At 45.7% G+C, this 18,961-nt stretch overlaps 2 protein-coding genes across 3 annotated transcripts in view; both read right to left on the minus strand.

Moving 5' to 3' along the window:
- LOC143431470 (WD repeat-containing protein 47) overlaps positions 1-13,101 on the minus strand; it is a 90,604-nt gene extending 77,503 nt beyond the window's left edge. Inside the window, exon 1 of the mRNA XM_076908237.1 lies at positions 13,038-13,101. The gene's annotated coding sequence lies outside the window, so the exon portion shown is untranslated. The remainder of the gene's footprint in view (positions 1-13,037) is intronic.
- A 987-nt stretch (positions 13,102-14,088) lies between these two features.
- The window catches only part of Hiw (MYC binding protein highwire), a 228,864-nt gene continuing 223,991 nt past the window's right edge, over positions 14,089-18,961 (minus strand). For both annotated transcript variants that reach the window (XM_076908345.1, XM_076908346.1), the window contains exons 43-54: positions 18,737-18,908; positions 18,290-18,675; positions 18,100-18,229; positions 17,607-18,013; positions 17,424-17,538; positions 17,165-17,355; positions 16,665-17,093; positions 16,219-16,590; positions 15,930-16,154; positions 14,906-15,678; positions 14,456-14,826; positions 14,089-14,371 (exon numbers count right to left, since the gene is read on the minus strand). In XM_076908345.1, the coding sequence (XP_076764460.1) occupies positions 14,256-14,371; positions 14,456-14,826; positions 14,906-15,678; positions 15,930-16,154; positions 16,219-16,590; positions 16,665-17,093; positions 17,165-17,355; positions 17,424-17,538; positions 17,607-18,013; positions 18,100-18,229; positions 18,290-18,675; positions 18,737-18,908 (3,687 nt within the window). In that variant the 3' untranslated portion in view covers positions 14,089-14,255. The remainder of the gene's footprint in view (positions 14,372-14,455; positions 14,827-14,905; positions 15,679-15,929; positions 16,155-16,218; positions 16,591-16,664; positions 17,094-17,164; positions 17,356-17,423; positions 17,539-17,606; positions 18,014-18,099; positions 18,230-18,289; positions 18,676-18,736; positions 18,909-18,961) is intronic.

Below are 18,961 nucleotides of genomic sequence, written 5' to 3' on the forward strand. Positions count from 1 at the left end.
GTTGCAATTACTTAATGATGTGTTTCTGTGGCAATGGCATAAAAATTGGTAAAGGAATTTGCACGATTCCAATTCACATCATCTACTATCATCACTGATTTATTTCTTTACCAATTTTTACGCCATTGCCACAGAAACTCCTCATTAAGTAGTTACAACGAAATAAATAGTATTTAATTTATTATCTACAGTAATTATTTAGCAAAAAAATACGCTTCCTTTACCAATTTTTACGCCATTGCCACAGAAACTCATCATTGAGTAGTTGCAACGAAATAAATAGTATTTAATTTATTATCTACAGTAATTATTTAATAAAGAAAGCGTCAAAGTTTATACGATTCTATTTCACATTATCTACTATCATCACTGATCCATTTCTTCCCTAAACAATTACTGTAGATACTAAATTAAGTACCATTTATTTCGTTGCACCTACGTAAATTACGAGTTTCTGTGGCAATAAAGAAGCAAACAACATACTCCTACGAGGGTGGTATCTTCGTGTTAAATTTTATATAAACGTAGCCCACGCGACGTGGCCCACGTCCACAGCCATATGGAAGATGCTACGAGCAGAGAATCGATCTCCAGAGAGTCTGGGCGCGGACGAACGTAGGTGGAGGGCGAACAAAAATTGTCTCTCGTACGTCACTGGAGGATTCTTGGAGAACGGGTCCATGTTGGACTCACAGGAAGAGTGTTTAATTAAGAGCAGCGATTATTTCGACGGAAAATGAATCTACATCGGGATACGACCAGGGAAATAATTAGAATCCAGAAGCATTGCGAAATGCTTGGCCATGAATTATTTATAAAACCCGCGATGCCGTTAATTGGTCGCCAGGCTGTTCATTGATTTTCAAAATGCGATACGAAAATAACGCTCGACGCTCGATGCATCTTCTGACGTTTTTTTTGCGCGGAGTAATTATGCTAGTCGAGAAGAACGAAACGAAGAATTGGCCAAGATGGAGGGGTCCGATTGGGATTAAGATTACTCTGATTTTAATTCGACACGCGCCACGTACGGCTCATCCGGAACTGGGATTCATTTAAAACGCTGTACTGAACCATTAAACCGTATCTGTTCGCTGTACGGTGAATTTCTGTCCCAATTAATGCAGCGTGTAACAATTAATACACGCTCGAGCGTCCATCATGGACGCGTGTCCTTGGACGACTCGCGTCTCCATTCATCGACGCGTCGAAAGGGTTAACTTTCAGGTGACATTTTCCAAAATAATCGAAACTTTATAGGCCAGTGTGACTCGAAAATCACAAAGTGAATATATGGCAATAAAATTAAATGCAAAAATTCGTTTTCATTTGCATATATCGATTTATAATTTCTGGTTTTGTGTTGCCACAATATTTTTGGATTTAAAACGAAAATTAACGAACAATCGCGCGCTCTTTAGGCGAGTGGAACTAAAAAAAAGCAACCCTTCGCGAGTTTCTTTGATCTGCTCGATCGCGAGCGATTTCTTATCCGCCGGATGCGCTCGATGCGCGCTCTTCGTTAACACCTCGATTAGCATATAGCAAACTAAGCAGGCTACCTTCGTTCCTTCCGCAAGATGATTTAAACGGCGAACAAGTAAATCATCCGGCTGTTTTCACGGCTCAATCTCCGTTGTACGAAACGAACGCGTGGAAACGCGGATACAGCGCTTAATTAAGGGCACTAACGAGGCTGTTAATTAAGTTAATTAGTAAATTGGAAAATCGACAACCTGCTGGCGCTTGAAGCCCGCGGGACGAGGAAAACGGGGCTGAAGATTGTTGCGCTCTTGACTCTTCGATCTGAGCGACCACAGGTCGATTTCCGTTCGCACTCGCGAACAATTAAAAGGGCAGAAATGTTGCTCAACGTCGAATGGTAATTCGCGCAGTGCGAAGGCGACGCAGCCACGCAAGTTTTCCCTCTGAAAGAGGATTTAAATGGCTGCTGGCAATCATTCCGTGGCTGCGTGTAACGCCGCGCATTCCTGCGGTTCTGCGCGAATGCGACGCTCAACAGTAAGGAATTGCAGTCGCGTTCGATATAAATGCCCAGCAGTGGTCCCAGTGGGAAACGTCGAAATTCCACGACCGCGAAATTACGACGTCGGAAGGGAATTATGGGGCGTGAGTAAAATGCCGCGAGCGAAGCCACGTTTAATATATTTTAATGAGACTGGGTAGAAAGAAACGATCCTCTGTTGCTATCCTCTCTCGATAAGATTCTATTCAACGAACAGGACCCTCTGCAGAGAATTATAAGATTCTTTCTCTCGTTAAGACACGATTAATGCTTATTTGCACTGCTATCTAACGATTTCTGTAAAACTTGAAGCACTGGATTGTATTTCATTCTCTCAAAATTGAATTCAGTGATCCTTGGATGCAGAATTTTAATTTAAAGAATAATTGCAGATCGATTTGAACACTTTCTACTAACCTTGCGAGTGGAATGAAATTTCTATCGACGGATGCTCAAAGAAGAAGAGAACGTGGCGACATCATCGCACTCTCAAAATTGAACTCAGTGATCCTTGGATGCAGAATTTTAATTTAAAGAATAATTGCAGATCGATTTGAACAGTTTCTACTAACCTTGCGAGTGGAATGAAATTTCTATCGACGAATGCACGAAAAAGAATTATTACTCTCTTCAGACTCGAGGAAAAGAAAAAGTCGAGCAGATTTACCAGAAATGAAGACACGATCGCAAGAATCGAAGGAAGAGGATCCTGATGTCGAGAAGTTCCGCGAGCCTGGTCTAGAAAATGCGATTACCACGAGTGCAGAGAAATACGTGCATCGAAAACGTATCGACTTCCCCTCGAGCCTCGCACAACCGTTCGTTTCTCGAGTGACGAGCATGTTTTATTCATGCGCCGCCATTCATGGCGGCCAGAACGCCGAAAGATTTACTATCGTCGACTTTCGTTTCGTCACGGATTTTAATTTCTCGCGTGTCGTTCACCCGCGAGGTAGCCCGATTAGGCGAAAGCAACGAACTCGTCCACGAATGCCAGCCAAAGCGGCAAGCAACAGTCGAGAAACAGCCCCAACGGCGACGAATGATCGAAGCTCGACGACGAATGGCGAAGTTGAAGACCATTCGAGGTGGCGAACCGCAAGTGCGGCTATATTCCACCGAATGTGACGCTGGAAACTTAAATTACTCGCGAGCACAGGTCGCAGTGGGTTCGCTGACTCTTCAGCGAATCGAGAACGAAAATATGAACGGAAAGTTCGCGTTACTCGCTGAAATTTAGTACAACTGAAGCGTAGTTTGATGTATTAGAATTGTATCTCTTTTTTAGTGGCAACAGTGCGAAATTTAAATTAGAAATGGATTTGTAACGTTTGAGAGATCAAGTTTAGGGGATGAAATCGATCCTCAAAGTTGAGGGACTCCTCGTTAATGATTATTACTCAAAAACTAATTTGGAAAGCTGCAAACTACAAACCTGATGTGCTATTTTGCATTAGCAACAATGCAAAATTTAAAGTAGAAATTTAGGGGATGAAATCGATCCTCAAAGTTGGAGAAGTCCTCGTTAACGATTATTATTCAGAAACTGATTTGGAAATCTGAAAACTACAAAAGCCTGACGTTACTATTTTTCTCGTGTGAAGAAGAAGGGCTCGCAGAGAGATCAAAGTAAAAATAATCACCCTGCAGCCCCTTACGCGACGCAAATACCGCGTCTCGCGCATCAACGCGCAGAGTCGAAGCCTAACAGCCTGAAAATACAATTTCGTACCCCATTTTCTCCCCGCTCGAAGCGTGCTGTCTCTCCAAGTAAAACATTACATCTCATCGCTGGAGACTATTACGCTAACCGCTCTGCCAACTTCCCGCGTCGACTAATCGAGGCAGAGCTCTGAGTTTGTTAAATTTTTAGCGTTAATTACTTCCGCGAAGCGAGTAGCGACTAAACTGAGCAAGCGTGCCGCAGCTACTCCTCGTTACCACCAAATGCTCGACGTTTCATCCTCTACGAACGACTGCAAAAACTATTTATCCCTTGTGCAACTCGTCCACGACTTCCATCGTCTTTTACAATCGCATGAACCCAACGAATCGTCGAATTTCTCGAGAAATTCGTTACAAGAAACGATGCAACATTCATGGAGACGCAGGATGGAAACACAGCACGCAGGATGCGAGAGATGTTTTACACATCGATGCAACGATCCATCTAACCTTTCTCTTCACCTTTACCTGCCGCTTGAACTTCAATGGCCGACGAGGACTTCCGTGTAAGAAATATGTGGGAGTACGACTGCGTTCCACGGATTTTCAGTGTCTTTTCCTTGAAATTCCTTGAATGACGATCGTTCCACGATATACGCGCGTTATTGCAGCAGCCAGGAGCAGTAATCCTGAAACACGATTCTGTTCGTCGAGAACCCTCGTACCACTTTGTCGATGGATCTTGTACGACGCTCGATTATGGACGCAGGAGGATACGAATTGGCGAGCATCTGTCGATGTCAGTCCCAAAGGTGAAAGTAAGACGACGGAACTAATTGCTGGTTAATAAGTGGAGGAGACTTCCTGTGAGCCAGTTCTGCCTGGTTTCTCGAGAGACGGGCGTCGAGACTTTCTTCAGCCGTCGATGGTTAGCCGAATTGTTCGATATAAGACAGGATATCGAGAAACTGGGTGAAGAGAGGAGAGAAATTTCGAGAGAGGTGTTTGCTGGCCTCGAAACTGCTTGGCGAATACGCTCGCGATCTTCAAGAGACGAATAGAACGCTGTACTAATTAATCTCTATTTGTTAAGCAATGAGAATTGCATGCTAGCGATCTGTTGATACACTCGCGATCTCCAAGAGAAAACTCGAACGTACTAATTAATTTCTACTTAAGCGACGAGAAATTCAACTTGTCTCGTCCGCTTCTTTGGACCAGTCTTCTCTGTTCGCCTTCTTTTACTCTGTTGAACGAAGTCTATCGAATCGACAGGAGAAATCTGATCGATTTCAGCAACGAAGCAGAGAGCAAGCTGCGTTGTAAGTTGAAACTCAAACGAAGCTCGCGAAGAAGAGAACGATAGTTAATTACTGAAACCGTGACCAGCGTTTTGAAGTGAAATACATATTCGTAACGTTGCTACGATCTAATTTGTATCGCCCTTGCGCGCGATTATTATTCAAATGGATCGAATTAGCCTCGCGTTCCATCATCGTTTCGATTTAGTTCGCGGCTGGCAGAGCAGGACAGAAAGAAATGCGCTCGAGTTTTACACGGACGTGACCATCCACGAACTGGCGACGCTGGTTGGAGCAACGTCCGTTCCAGACGATGCGCATCCTTTAATTGACCGTGCTTTTCCTCCACGAATATTCTCATCTTCGATGAATACACGCGGTGGATCGCGTTTCCTTCGGTTAAGAAATCGTGGCAACGGATGGCGACGAGAGAAATCGTTTCCACGCGGTGATAGCCTGCAGAATTCTAACGAACCGCGAGACAATCACGTCCCGCTTCCCACAGCAGTCTATTCGCATTTATTTCAGCTTCGATTCGATAGAAAACACCGTACGCTCGCGTTTAATCGTGAATTAAGTTTGTCGTTCAAAATGAGACTGCAGGTCCACTTGGAGGTGACCCAGAAAAGTTTCTTGCGCGCAAACAGGGCTCTCAGTTGCTGTTGGAAGACCCTCGTTCAACGCCAAACTGTTCGAGCTACTCTGACAAGCTCTGACACAACGAAGCTTCTGAAAGCTTCTCTTAAAAGTACGCCTGACTTGACGATCATTTGTAGTCGATCTGTAATTCCAAACGAGATCAATTAGTCGACAGACTTCCAGATAAAGTCGACGAGATTCTGTTCCACAGGATGGATCGTTTCTCTAACCACGTTCGACGATTTCAATTCCTCGCACGAGCGAAACAGTCCCGTAATAACCGATAACAGCTCTCGAAATAGTGATGTGAAGCGGTGACGGGTGATAAACCGTCGTAAACGACTCAGACGCTGTTACACGCGAAGCGTAATCGTCAAGTAGGCCCGTGTTCTATCAATGATTCATCGTGGGTAGCCGCGATTCGTCCCGTGTAATCCAGTGTGCCTCCTCGTCTCGCTTTCCTGTACCCTCGATAACAGTCGTCGTGGATAACGAACGCTTGGAAATTCTGCGAGCACGTCCGCTAACAAACGACGTATCCATTGGTGCTGCAGAGTATTCTGGAATAATCGAGAACTGGACGAAAAACGAGGAAGATCGATTAAGGGGGAAGAAGGGTGGTGAAATGTCGCGGTAGATGGAGAGTCGATGATAAAAACTTGTTGCTGGAGCAAATAAGAGTTGCTTGCTGGCCATTTGGTGGCAATTGATTACAGCAAAGTGTCTGAATAAAAATTGGGAAATGTGGAAATGAAACTTTATGTTTGGATGTTTCTTTGAGAGGATGTCGTTTAGTTTAATACTTGGATGTCTCCTCTGATTAGTGATTGCAGAGATTAAAGTTGTTTCATGGAAACTTTTTGAGAGATGCAAATTTCTTTTAAGTTTTCTAGTGAAATGGAAATTTTCTGTTGATAGGAGATGATAGCGATAGAAACTGTTGCTTTCAAAGTAATTTAGAACTATTGCAATTAAAATTAAAGTAATTCCACTGTAATTTTTTGAGAGATGCATGTTTCTTTAAAGTTTTCCAGTGAAATGGAAATTTTTTATTGCTGGGAGTCGAGAGTGATAGAAACTGTTGCTTTCAAAGTAACTTCGAACTATCGTAATTAAAATTAAAGTAATTCCACTGTAATTATTTCAGAGACTTATGTTTCTCTAAATTTTTCTATTCGAGTGGAAATTTTCTATTCCCAGCAAACGTTAACAATAATTTCTACTCTTAACTTCCTGCAACACCCCTTAAAATTATTCTTCCACGACTTTCGAAGCTATCCATTCAACCAATTACCAAATTTCAAATATCTGATCATCTTTAAGCATTCATAGACCAACAATCCAGTTATCTACACGTTACAACAGTTCCTTTCTACCATCATACAAAGACTGACTAACAAACTCGTCTACGCCTCCTCTTCTGCCACCTTCGCGAACCGATTTCGAAGGAGACAATCGAAGAAACAGACAGCAACCCTTGAAAACTCCACTCGAACGATCGATCGATCGTCTCTCTCGTCATCGAGCACGAGGGTTCCTCGGTTGAGCGAGAGAGCGTTAAACGAAGAAGCGACAAACCTGCACGCGCAGCTCGAGCGAACCGAACCAGGCCAATTTCGCGATTTCAAGCAGGATCGTGACCGAACTGGGATATACTTTCGATCGTGGCTAACCATCGCGATAGCTTATCCGCCACGAAGAAACGACACGTCGAATTTCACTGACCCAAAAAACCGTCCTTCCTGCTGTTTCGCGAGTTTCAACGGTGAAACACGTTGGGATCTCGCCGTTTTTCGATCAGATTCGACGATCCACGATCGAAAGAACTCGCTGGTAGCGACATGACAACAATACCGTGAAATAATGTCGTTTCTTGCCGCATCGCGTCGCGTCAGCTTCTCTGCTGCGTTTAACCACGATTTTTTACACGATCGTTCGAATCACCCGTTAGATTTATCCGTGCTCGACCAACGTGGTGGACGTTAACGTAATCTCGCGTAACTCGAGCAAGCCTTGCGCAGACCCTTAACTGAAAACATCCGATCGTCACGGTTCTACGATGACGCGAACGATTATGCTCGCCACGGTGATGTTCGCAACAGTGTCGACTCGGTCCCGTGGAGAACCGTCGCGATCTTAAACCGTACGCGAGATTACCGTGTTTAATATCCGTCGTAAAAGAGGATGGTTACTCGTGGAAGGCGAGAGATTTCTGGTCGAAAGATTCAGTGGTAATAAATTCGAGCGTGGATTAAATCTCGCAAGACTTATTGCATTAACTTTCTGTGATGTCACGCGACTCGAAGATTAACGACCGTGGCTCTCTTTTTCGTTTCTGCTTATTTGATTAGCAGACGACTGCAGATGTTCACGATCATCACGCGTGAAATGAAACGAGTACAGATTGCGGAGGGTATTTAAATTCGAATTCGCAGCGCCAGCCTATCGTTACCGTCATACGCCATTACGTTCGATTACGCTGACAGAGAAATCGAGCCAGTCGTGATGTCAGTGATTTCTCAGTTGATTTTACAGGAGCCTCGAATGTTACAGTTGTCGTACCTTCCCAAGGTGTCTTTCGAGAAATCCTCAATTACAGTAATCGCCGAGGAAGTGACGACGACCATGGTAAAGCTCCTCTCCCATATCTCGTTCACCAGTTAGATCGATCTCGAGAGTGCTGTTCGCAGATCAGACGAATCGTAGCCACTGTCACTCATTAAATGTGCCGTTTCATCGTTTAATTCGCCTTCATCAACCTTAGAAACGAGTAGGCGATCTCTGTTCACAGTTCGACTTTAAGAACATTAAAACACCTCGCGACAAAGTCAGCGTCTGAAACTGTAATCGAGCGTCGTCCCTCGCGACGCGAAAACTCGCTGACGCTTAAAGGCGAAGGGCTGATGGCGCTAACGCCAGCCGCGAGAGCTCGTACTGCGTCCACTAATCAACTCGTCACTCAATATTCATTAACCCCGCGAGAGAAAATTTCTAACGCGCTCGAGGAAATGTCCCGCGGGCGTACACGTGCAATCACCACCCATAACTCAACGTCACCACTGGAAAAAACGCAGCTGATTCTACTGAAACACTCGTGAAATCTACAGTGTCGCACGGTGGTCACAAACTTCGAGTCGTCTTCTCTAAAAATACGAAACGATCGCGCACCACGAAGAACGCTCGAGGATGAATCACGACCTCGAAGATCGCAGCGTCTTCTCTTCCCTGCGAAGGCTCCACCTTCGACCGTCGATTGTCCCGTTCGCTTCGATCGCGGCCAACCTCGAGCAGAGGCGGTTACGAACGCTCTGGAGAACGCTGCACGCGAGTCAGCAGCGTGCACCGTCTCGATGGAGAGAAGAAGTAGATGCGACTGAAGCTCCGTTCAAGGCGCATTCACCTTGGCTCCACGCACCTCTGTGTGCACGCGTCGACGAATCCGCGCGCTTTCTCTCTCCGTCTGGCCCTCTCGATCGCGAAACCGGCGAGCAGGCTCGCGAATTTTACCAGCAACGCGCCTCGCGGCCTTGATCTTGCTGCTTCGAGGACCGCTCGAGGATCGTGGGTCAAGATCACGGTTTTAAACGCGACGCGCGAATGGCACACTGCGACGTACTATCCAGAAACGAGGGAGCAGAGCAGCTTTGAACGTTTATCGAATTATAATCTATTTCTACAAATTGCTATGTATATACTCGATTGATGACGAATTATTAAACAAACTGAGATGCTGTAAAAGCTAGCAGATAAAAGAAGAACAGAAGACAAGATGAGTGACAGAATGGTTAAATTTGAGAACTGTGATTAAAATGTTCTCGATAGAACGAGCTTCAAGAAGCTTTTATATCGCGTTGTCAACGTTATCAGAGAGTTCACTCGTTCAACAGTGCCGTTAGACCTAGTAACCTCCAGACGGTTAGCCTGATGGGTTTTTCTTGTGTTCCTATGTCGATATCGAGCTCAGCCAGCGCCACTAAGATCAGTATCATAAACCAGCCATGGACTAAGAGTGCTGTTTCCACAAGAAAATCGGATACGTTGAAGGCTCTTCTTTTCTCGACGCTTCCCTTAGACTATGATGAGAAAAAAACTCGCGTTAGATATTCCAACCGAGCAGCCACGCAAGGCGAGACTAAGGACGCAACGAATACTTTCTAGGGCAATTAAAACGGCGTTAATCTCGGTAATGAGAACGCACGCGTTGACGGAACTTCGATGCGGTTGCAATAAACGCAGGTACGCTGCATAGTCACACTCTGGATACGATGAAACACGAGATTTAAATACGCGATCCATCCTCGAGTTCCTTCTGAACAAGCCAACGACTTCTGCGTTCGATTATTTCAACCAAACTACAATCAACGTGGAAACAAAAATGAATCTTGTATTAACAAATAGAATTCTGACTGTAAACAGTGAAACTTATCATTTCGAGCGATCCTCCAACTGTTTATACCCAAAGAACCAGAAGAAGAAACACGTGCAGACTCAGCGTTCTTATTATTCTTAAAGTAGAGGACGCCACAGATTTTCTATCGACATTCTACGTTAGTTTCCATGGTGCACAGTAATTCGACGAGGTAACAAAGACTTTCGCATTCACGGATCCATGTCCAGCAATCTGTTAATCAAACCGAGAAAGTTTCACCTCGCAGAACGAGTCGCGACGGATTAATTGCCGGATCGAAAGTAATTTCGGCGAACCGGTGCCACCATTCAGTACCAGCCATGTTTATACCCTCGTTTTCACGAAATAACACCGCCAGCTTTTCACGGGAGACGGGCGCGCCGTTTATTCCCGAAACCAGCTCGTTTTTACGACCGCGAAGCCACGAACGAGTCGTTTATCTCCAGCCACTTATCGCCTCGAGCGACACGCGTCTAATTAATGCACTCTCGACGTGTCTGCTCGGTGCATTAGTGGCGCATCTTCCAACTTTCTACCACGGTCGCTGGTGGGAGGGGAAGGAAGGACATTCCCGGTGAAAATTCACGCAACGATCAAAGAGATCGACGACGCTTTCGAATGACACGTACGAGGATGATGGAAATTCGTGTTGCACGGATCGTTAATTGGCGTCAGCGATCGTTCGAGGACGAAGCTTCGAGATTGGCGAACGAACGGAGAATTTCGAGGATAATTCAATCACTGGTTGGAGATTCGGATTGGACAGGAAAATTGGACGATCAGAGATGGGACTGTGCTGTGTTTGTTTAATTACTCGACAGAAGGACGGTTGTGGATCGATGTAGCATTGGCGCTTTAAATTCTTCCTCTTCACGCGTATGTAAAAAAAAATTGGGAAAAATTACCAAAAAAATTCTAACAAGACGATTCTAAGTTCGACTGCGAACATTCAAGACTAAAAATTCGTAGAAACGCGAACGTACGATGAAACATGAGCGAGCAATAGTGGTCGCGGACGCCAGGAAGTCGAAAATACCAGCCAGGGATGAGCAGAAGGAACGTCTCGATTTTAAAGTCGACCATGCTCGACTTTACTTGGAGACGACGACAGTTTTCCGCGACGTCGGTTCCATCAGACGCTGCAGGTGTGGAGCGAGCGTTACACGGGTGCAACTTGTACACGAATCCGTAAAAATAACGGTACAGTGCGGTCTTTGAGTGAAACTGGTTTCCCCTGGCGATACAAGCGTCACGTTGAAGTTTAAACCGCGATAGGGCGCTACGTCCGTGGTGCACGGCTGGTAATCATAGAGATTACTATCGTGTCGAGCGCAGGTATTCAGATTTCACTGTGCACTGATCCAGAGGGGTTAATTCAACGCGAATGTAAACGCGATACAGCAATTGAATAGCACTTTCATTCGATCGTAAAATATGAGGATAATTGAATGGCTGAAAGGCATTACGAGAGCTTACGTGTACACGTAATCCTTTTGATGTCTGTTTAACATAGGAAATTAAGTATGATAGAACGTTGTCGACAACTAAACACGTATCCCTTACAGAGAGTAGAACGATACTCGTAACGTGGCGCCTTCTCCAGTGTTTAATTACCCGTGTGGAACTGAATGAGTTGCTCGATGAATCACCCAGTGAATAATATGGAGAGCTATAAATGAATGAAATAAGAGAGTCAGTTGCGTACAATGAACGTGGGGTATCGAGGTTGGTTTACCAGCTTCATCGACACGGTTAAATGCCATTTCCAGCGAAAACGGAAGCAAAGAGGAACCAGAGTGACTCAAGTGCGCGTGCAGAGGTCGCGACGTGAGCGACAGACGCGTGCTCGAATGCGTGAGATGCGTGAAATGCGTCAGCCTCGTGGCACGCACGTGTTTAAAACCAGTTTCACGTGAATCTAAACGACCCTCGCGACGCGTGTTTCCTATTGGGATGCCTCTCGATCGCGACGACGCGCATCGCTGATTCGTCACGATCGCCTCAGATCGTGTAACAACAAACGGAGGCGCGCGTTGCAATAAAAAAGGAGCAACGCGCGCTTCTTTAGTAACAGGAAGGGTTTTATCGATACCTGAATGGCACACAAAGTCCCGTTTCATCCTCGAGGTCGTCACAATAAACAATCTCTGGCAAGAATCACCGGTTACGACATTCACTCTCGTCGTGACTCACGAAACACGTTAGTTAAATACCACGCTTTAGTGCTCGCTACGAGAGTCAACGCTCGTCTTGACATTGAGAGGAGACGAACACTGGGTACCCTTGAACGAATCAAGAGACGCTCGATAAAACTCTGTCTCGCAGAGAACGCAATCGTTTTCTAAATACCAAAGAACAAAAATGAGCTGCCTTCGTGGTTCCATCGAAGCTGCGAGCACGAGTCGAATTGAAGGGTCGCTCAGCCACGAAGGCGTCCGCAGCTTGACAGCACCTGGAGTTAAGCGAGCGAAGTGAGGTTAAGTATCGACAGAGCAGACGACAATTTCTGAAAAACGATCCTGTTCCACGACAGTGTGACTTTTGCAGATATTTTCGTGGTACGCAGCTCAAAAACGAGGCTTATTTATGCCTGCGAGATCGCTCGTCCACGAACCGTCGATCAGTCTATTGTTTTCTAGCATTTCTTGGGACGATCGATCGGCGTGGGTGAATTTACCTTGTGGATGCTGACTGGACGATTATTCCTCCTCGACGAGAGCAGCCTCTCGCAATTTCGCTCGATTAAGCTCGCTCTCGACTTTGCGATTGGCTTCAATTCGTGGTAAAAATAAACAGAGCCAGTTGACAGGCGGTGCTAGCAGGGTGGCACGAACGTGCGTAGGAGATCATCTCCGGCCAAACGGTCGTCGCACGATGTCCCCCAGCGGCGAGCACGTATTTCCCGCCAAAGGCTATCCAACGTACGGTTATACATAACTCGCGCGAGATGAGAATTATGTAACTATTGTCGCACGGCTCGTAAATAATGGCTACTTACCGCTGATCGAGGCGAAAAACGTCACAGGATCGCGCCGCGCACACACACACGCGTTACACCTCGCGCTGCTTGGCTCGAACTGACGCGCCGCGGCGCTGCTGCCTGCCGCCATCTTGGATCGATCGGACGTCGCACGCAGGGCGGCGCCATTTTCGACGCGCATCGTCGCTCGAGGAAGGCTCTACGTGAACGTGCAGAATAAGAGGACAGCTTTCTGTTGTTGCGATCATTACTCTCGTTTAATTCTGCACTAGACTGAAACACAAATGATAACAGTCGAGGTTTGCGGCACGCGCTCGCACGGATCGCGCGCGACCATTCGATCGTTTCTAAGCGCGTCGACCATCAACGCTGGTAAATAAATTACGCCCGCAGGCATTTACAAATCACGCGCACTGTTCCCTTGGAAAAGTACAAATGGAAATAAAAAGTCTGAGGGAAATGCAATGTTTCGCTATTACTGGGGAATAACGCGAGCGTCGATCCTGCGATGAACACGGATCGCGATGTGGTTTTCTTTCCTCGCCATACAACCGATATCCGTTTCCGTTCGTGTATCCCTCGCGAGTTTTAATTCGCATCCTCTTTCGCATACATAATTTACCTACATACATAATTTATTAGGATCACTGTTAATGATAATTAAATATTTCTTAAATAGCGTAGAGAATTATAATATATTATATATATTTATATATTATCTTAAACACTTACGCGCTAGGATATTTTACCAATGAATTACTATGCTTTGTATGACTTTAGTGCACGTGCAAGCCCTCCTTATTCTCTTGCCAATTATGGAAGTTCAATACACGCGCGACTTTTCTCTACCCCCCCCCCCCCCCCCTCCCTAAACCTCCATGCGTTTCAGTAATTTGTAAAATTACACATAAAAACGACTTACGTAATACTTAACAAGTATTATAGTTTCACGCAGCATCAGATTCTCTCACTTATGACTGTAGCTAATCAGTTCTGTCTGTTTGATTTCGCCTGCATCGTAATGTTGCATCAATTCCACTGTTGGGACCGTTAGAAGAATTTCCCAGGGGATCGATACACGCGTACAGCACTCGACGACGCTATTCGTTATTATGAGGACGCTTATATCGTACTATATATCCGCTTAATCGTATTAATATAGTTGCATTGATAAGGTTTAACAAGAACCGCCGGTTTTCATCGTGTCGAGGGATCATTCTTGAGAGTATCGTGGTTTTAGAAGGTGTGCGCATTGCGACAAATGCCACAACCAAGCGCGAATTCTTCACCAGTAGATGGATGTTTCACGTGCAATGGGCACTCGTCCCCTTCCAGTTGTTTGGCTTTAGGTCCTGTTAATAATTACAATCGCGTACAGTCTCGAGTTTTCGTTAAATCTGGGTAGACGTGCTTCAAGGAAAGGAATAAAAATCTACCTGCAGGACACGAAGGCAGTTCGCCTTTTGGAATGGTGGTGACACGTTGGAAGTCGTCGTGGCAGGGGTTACAGAAGTGGGTAGTTCCAAAGCAAAAGAAGACTGCCACCGAGCAACAATAACGACACTTATACTCTAGGAAGTCTGCTCCGTGCTTCGGACACATCTGAGCCCTTGCCACGTCGCTACAACCTCCACAGACTAATTCTGTAGGATCGAACGTTTCTCCGCCCACTTGCGCATCGCATCGTGCTTCACCACCATAGTAGGCCTTCTGACATTTGTAGCAAACGTAGTACGCGTAACGTTCCATCGCGTACGACGCTGGATCCTGATGGTACCTCCCACTAGCCCCAAACGCTGCTTCAGCCCTGCAATAATTAACAAACGTGCGAAACACCGAAACTTAACTATCTGTACCACTCGATATCCACTACAAGCTTCGCTTACTTGTGCAGTCCTTCGTATTCCAATCGCATCAACGCCTTCCTCCTCACGTCTTCGTACAGTTCTTTTATGCTGGCCAGCTGATCCACTAAAGTGGGATGCTCCATTGGTACTTTGCAGATTGGGCAGAGAGAGAAGCCAAACGTTATCCTGGGTCCAACCCATCTTTTCATTAAAACGTGTCTGCAGCAGTGCAAGTGGAAGACGTGTCCACATTGCAACTGAATCGCAGGCGCGGCTGACAAAGCCTCGGTGAAGCAGATCATGCACATGTCGTCAGCGTCTTGCTTCAAATCGCTACCAGGCAAACACCTGTGTAGACACGGTAGACAAGTTTTCTCGTTTCGCACGCCTCCGCAGATATGTCCGCACGGGTGTACCTTGCTACACGCATTTTTACCATGCTCTTGGCAATCGTGATCCGAGCAAACGTTCCCTACCGCTAGCAAACCTGTGTTCCCTGTGGTGCCGCAGAATCTGCAGATACCAGACGTGGCGCCAACTGGCTTCCTTGGCGAGCCATCGCGAAACTCTACCAACGCCTTCAACGTTCTGCTATCAGCCAGAGCCAGGATCCAGAATAATTTCGTCCGGCCACAACCTTCGTGAAGGTCCACGCGTATCGCCTCCTCCTCTTCCTTACAAACCTGCCTGATGTGCATTCGTGTTCTTCTGTGTAAATGCAAAATTCGATCGCACTCCGCGCACAGGTTTCCGCAAACGTTGCACTGAATGATCGCTGTCGTCTCCCCGTCGTCGTGATTGCTACACGTTGGCTAAATAGAAAAACGTACGATACAGAAATATAAAAACACGTGCAATAAAGTGATTCAAATTTGAAGATTTAAAGTTCTCGTGAGTGAATCGCGTCCTGTTGGAAGCATCACTGCATCAAAATTTCGCACCCCAGCTAGTTACACTAAAGATTGAATGATATACTCGACGTCTCATTGTTATATTTAAGTAACATTTGCTTGATTCGTCCAAGAGAACATGGCTTATCAAAAAAATACTGTGATAATCTCACTCTAGGCGGTGGCGGCTGTCCCTCGGTGCCACTCCACTGACCAGACGATAATCTCTCGACGTGATCGGAATCTAAAACACACAAGGAGGAAAGAGCGAGCCACAGAGTCGGGGTTTTCAGACATTCAGATGGATCACGGCTCTTCTCATCGAGTCTGGTGAGATTTAAAATGTTCTCCGCGATGGCTGCCTTGGTCACAGCCGCCCAAGCTTCTGACAACTTCCCCTGTAAATAATACAAATAATAAGTAACGATTAAAATGAACAATTTCTTATTTATCGATACACACCGATGCCATGTCCTTTAAAAGCTGAATTATCACTTCAGCCAACTTTCGAGTCATACAACCCCTTAGCCACCACCTTGCGCCGACTTGACTCTTCGGATGAATGCTGGTCGCCAACGAAACAGTTTGCAAAGCCTTGCCATTGTTCTCTTTACCCTTTACTTTAACTTGCACCGTTAACGCCTTGGCGATGCAGCTTAAGAAGACGTCGAGGATTCCTGGTGAATGTTCGTCAAATTCCGTGGCACACGTGACGCCATTACTTGCTGCGGATATAATGCTGAAGTCCGTAGGTGGCAATCGTTTAACAGTGATGACGGTAGCCAAGGTTTCCGGTTTAATTTCAGGCAGAATTCTTTTTAATAGAGACGTCACCTAAACGAGATGAATCGTGTTGTTAAAAATCGTAATTTAAATGTAGAAATACGGAAAAAAGAGGAAGCACGTACTTGACGTTGCACTCTTGCTGAGCCAGTGTGCAACAAACTCAATAGATCTTTTAACAATCCGTACTGATGAGAAAGATAATACTGTCCTACTGAGCTGCCACTTAAAGCTAGCACCATGGACAACATTTCGAAGCAATACGTGTCTGCTGCTTTAGGTAGATCGCTGTTGTCGCTTAGCAAGCTGTTAGCTGGTGTCGGAGAGCACAGCAGCGCCTCCCACTCTTCTCTCAGACGAATCGTTTCTTTTTGAATCGCTTGGACGATATGGGTGCAGATCTGTTTTTGTAAATGCGTCAAATTATTTCTACTGAACAGGATTCCGACCATGTGCTCCCGGAGATCGTTGCTGTCTTCTAAGTCCTCGTTAGTCCCATCCGCGGTGTCCGAATTTTGCTGCGGTTGCTCGCCTTGTATGAGTTTGCCAAATACCTGACAAATGGTAAATAATTAACGAGAGCTCTGTGAAATCCTCTCTGAGAGCGTATGCGCGATTAACGTACTTGAGAAGTAATCACACGGAATACTTTTAACGTTTCCGCCTCGCAATTTCTTTGCTGAATCGTCTGAGCATTCAGCTGCTTTCCAATCTTTAAAGATTCCCCTTCGATCTCGCCTAATATTCGTATCTGTCGCACGCGCAACGAATTGTCCGGGCCCTTCAACTGAAGACCCACAATGGTGTGATGTGAATCTGTAAAAAGACAAATTAATATTCGCGATAGATTCGTCGTGGAGTGAAAAGGAATGCATAATATTTACCAGTAACTGGGCAGTTAATCCAACCGGCTGATCGACTTCCAACTTCCACGGTTCTTAATTTAATCATTTCGTCAGCGTTGTTGCCCGATTGAAATGTGACACTGGACACCTTGTGCTGTAACAGAGTAACGATAAGGTGTGAAAATACCATAAAAAAGAGTAGAAGTTCGTCGCGAAACTTACCGTTAAATCGCGACAATTGTCGATGTGAATGTACACCATTCGAGGAATAGAGTGAGCGCTGCAGATGATCGTAATCGATTTAGTTTTGTTCCGATCCTCGTCACCAGATTCCCAAAAGGTCTCTGTCGAATTGTCGGTCAAACTGCCGATCATGGCCTGTCTGCTGGACGCTTTGATTTCCACGCCAGCTGTCAAGTCCTTCAACACTTCCACGCAGCTGTTAACTTGCTGCGAATGAGTCGACTGATGACTCTCGTGCATGCTCATCGCGGTATCCTCCTCTTCCTCGGACCTCGACAGTATTTTGCTAATGTTACTAAATACATGACTCCTGTGAAGGAACATGTGATCCGCGGGAGTGAATTTGATGCCCCAACATCGAATGGCAGCTTGCTGAAGAGGAGACCCTAAAAATTGATCCATTAGAACCTCCCAGTCGCGATTAGACATTAATACCACATCTAACAGTAACGTAAATCATTTAAAACAGTACCAGGCGGTGGCAGAAGCATCAAGTCGGCGATAGTTTGCAACAAGGTGTGAAACACGCTGGGTAATGGATTAACAGATTCACCCGCTATAACGAGATCGCTCAAGGGATGTTCGCACACGCCAATCATTTCCTAAAAAATATAAAACGTGATACTAAAAGGAAAGCACTAGAAAAAGTGCGATAAACTCACGTGATCTTCCTTCTTGTCGGTTTTATTGTCCTCGTCGTTCGCGTCCGCGATATCAGCCGGTGCCACGGGCGTGAGGGACGCGACGAACCACCACAGTAAATCATGCAGGCAAATTGGTTGCGTTACGCTTCTCAATAGCCAGTTCAACGCCTGCATCGCATAAACCCTGCAAGCTGCTCGCCTTAGCGCTTGCTTCATCGCGAGTTGCAAGTGTTGCAGGTTGTGCTGTTGGAGAACGAACAGCATCACTGGTCTCATAAGGATTTCTATTCTATCGCTAGTCGAGACTTCGTCTTGATTCGTCGACACGATCGCCGATTGGTTCATCGACGGTACCAATTTCTGCAGTGCCGCTGAAGGGTAGCACAGAAGGGACGAGCCTGCGTCTGTAATGCAAATCAAATTAAATATCCTCTAAATTAAACGCTACAAGTACCGCTCGTTTACCTGTGTTCATCTCGCTGCTGCTGTTATTCCGTTTTCGCATCATAACCACTCTACCATCATTCGAATTTCTAGTCCAAGGAGCGCCAGTGGACATCGATACTGATCGATGAAATATCCCACGACCCTTCCCACTTTCGCTGTCGCTATCGCTCATTGGACATTCCGACAGAGGCTGCACGAAACAAGCAGTCGTCACGCAAAATTAAACACAAAAAGAGCCGTCCA

This window comes from Xylocopa sonorina, chromosome 18 (assembly GCF_050948175.1).
Source record: "Xylocopa sonorina isolate GNS202 chromosome 18, iyXylSono1_principal, whole genome shotgun sequence".
Lineage (NCBI taxonomy): Eukaryota > Metazoa > Arthropoda > Insecta > Hymenoptera > Apidae > Xylocopa > Xylocopa sonorina.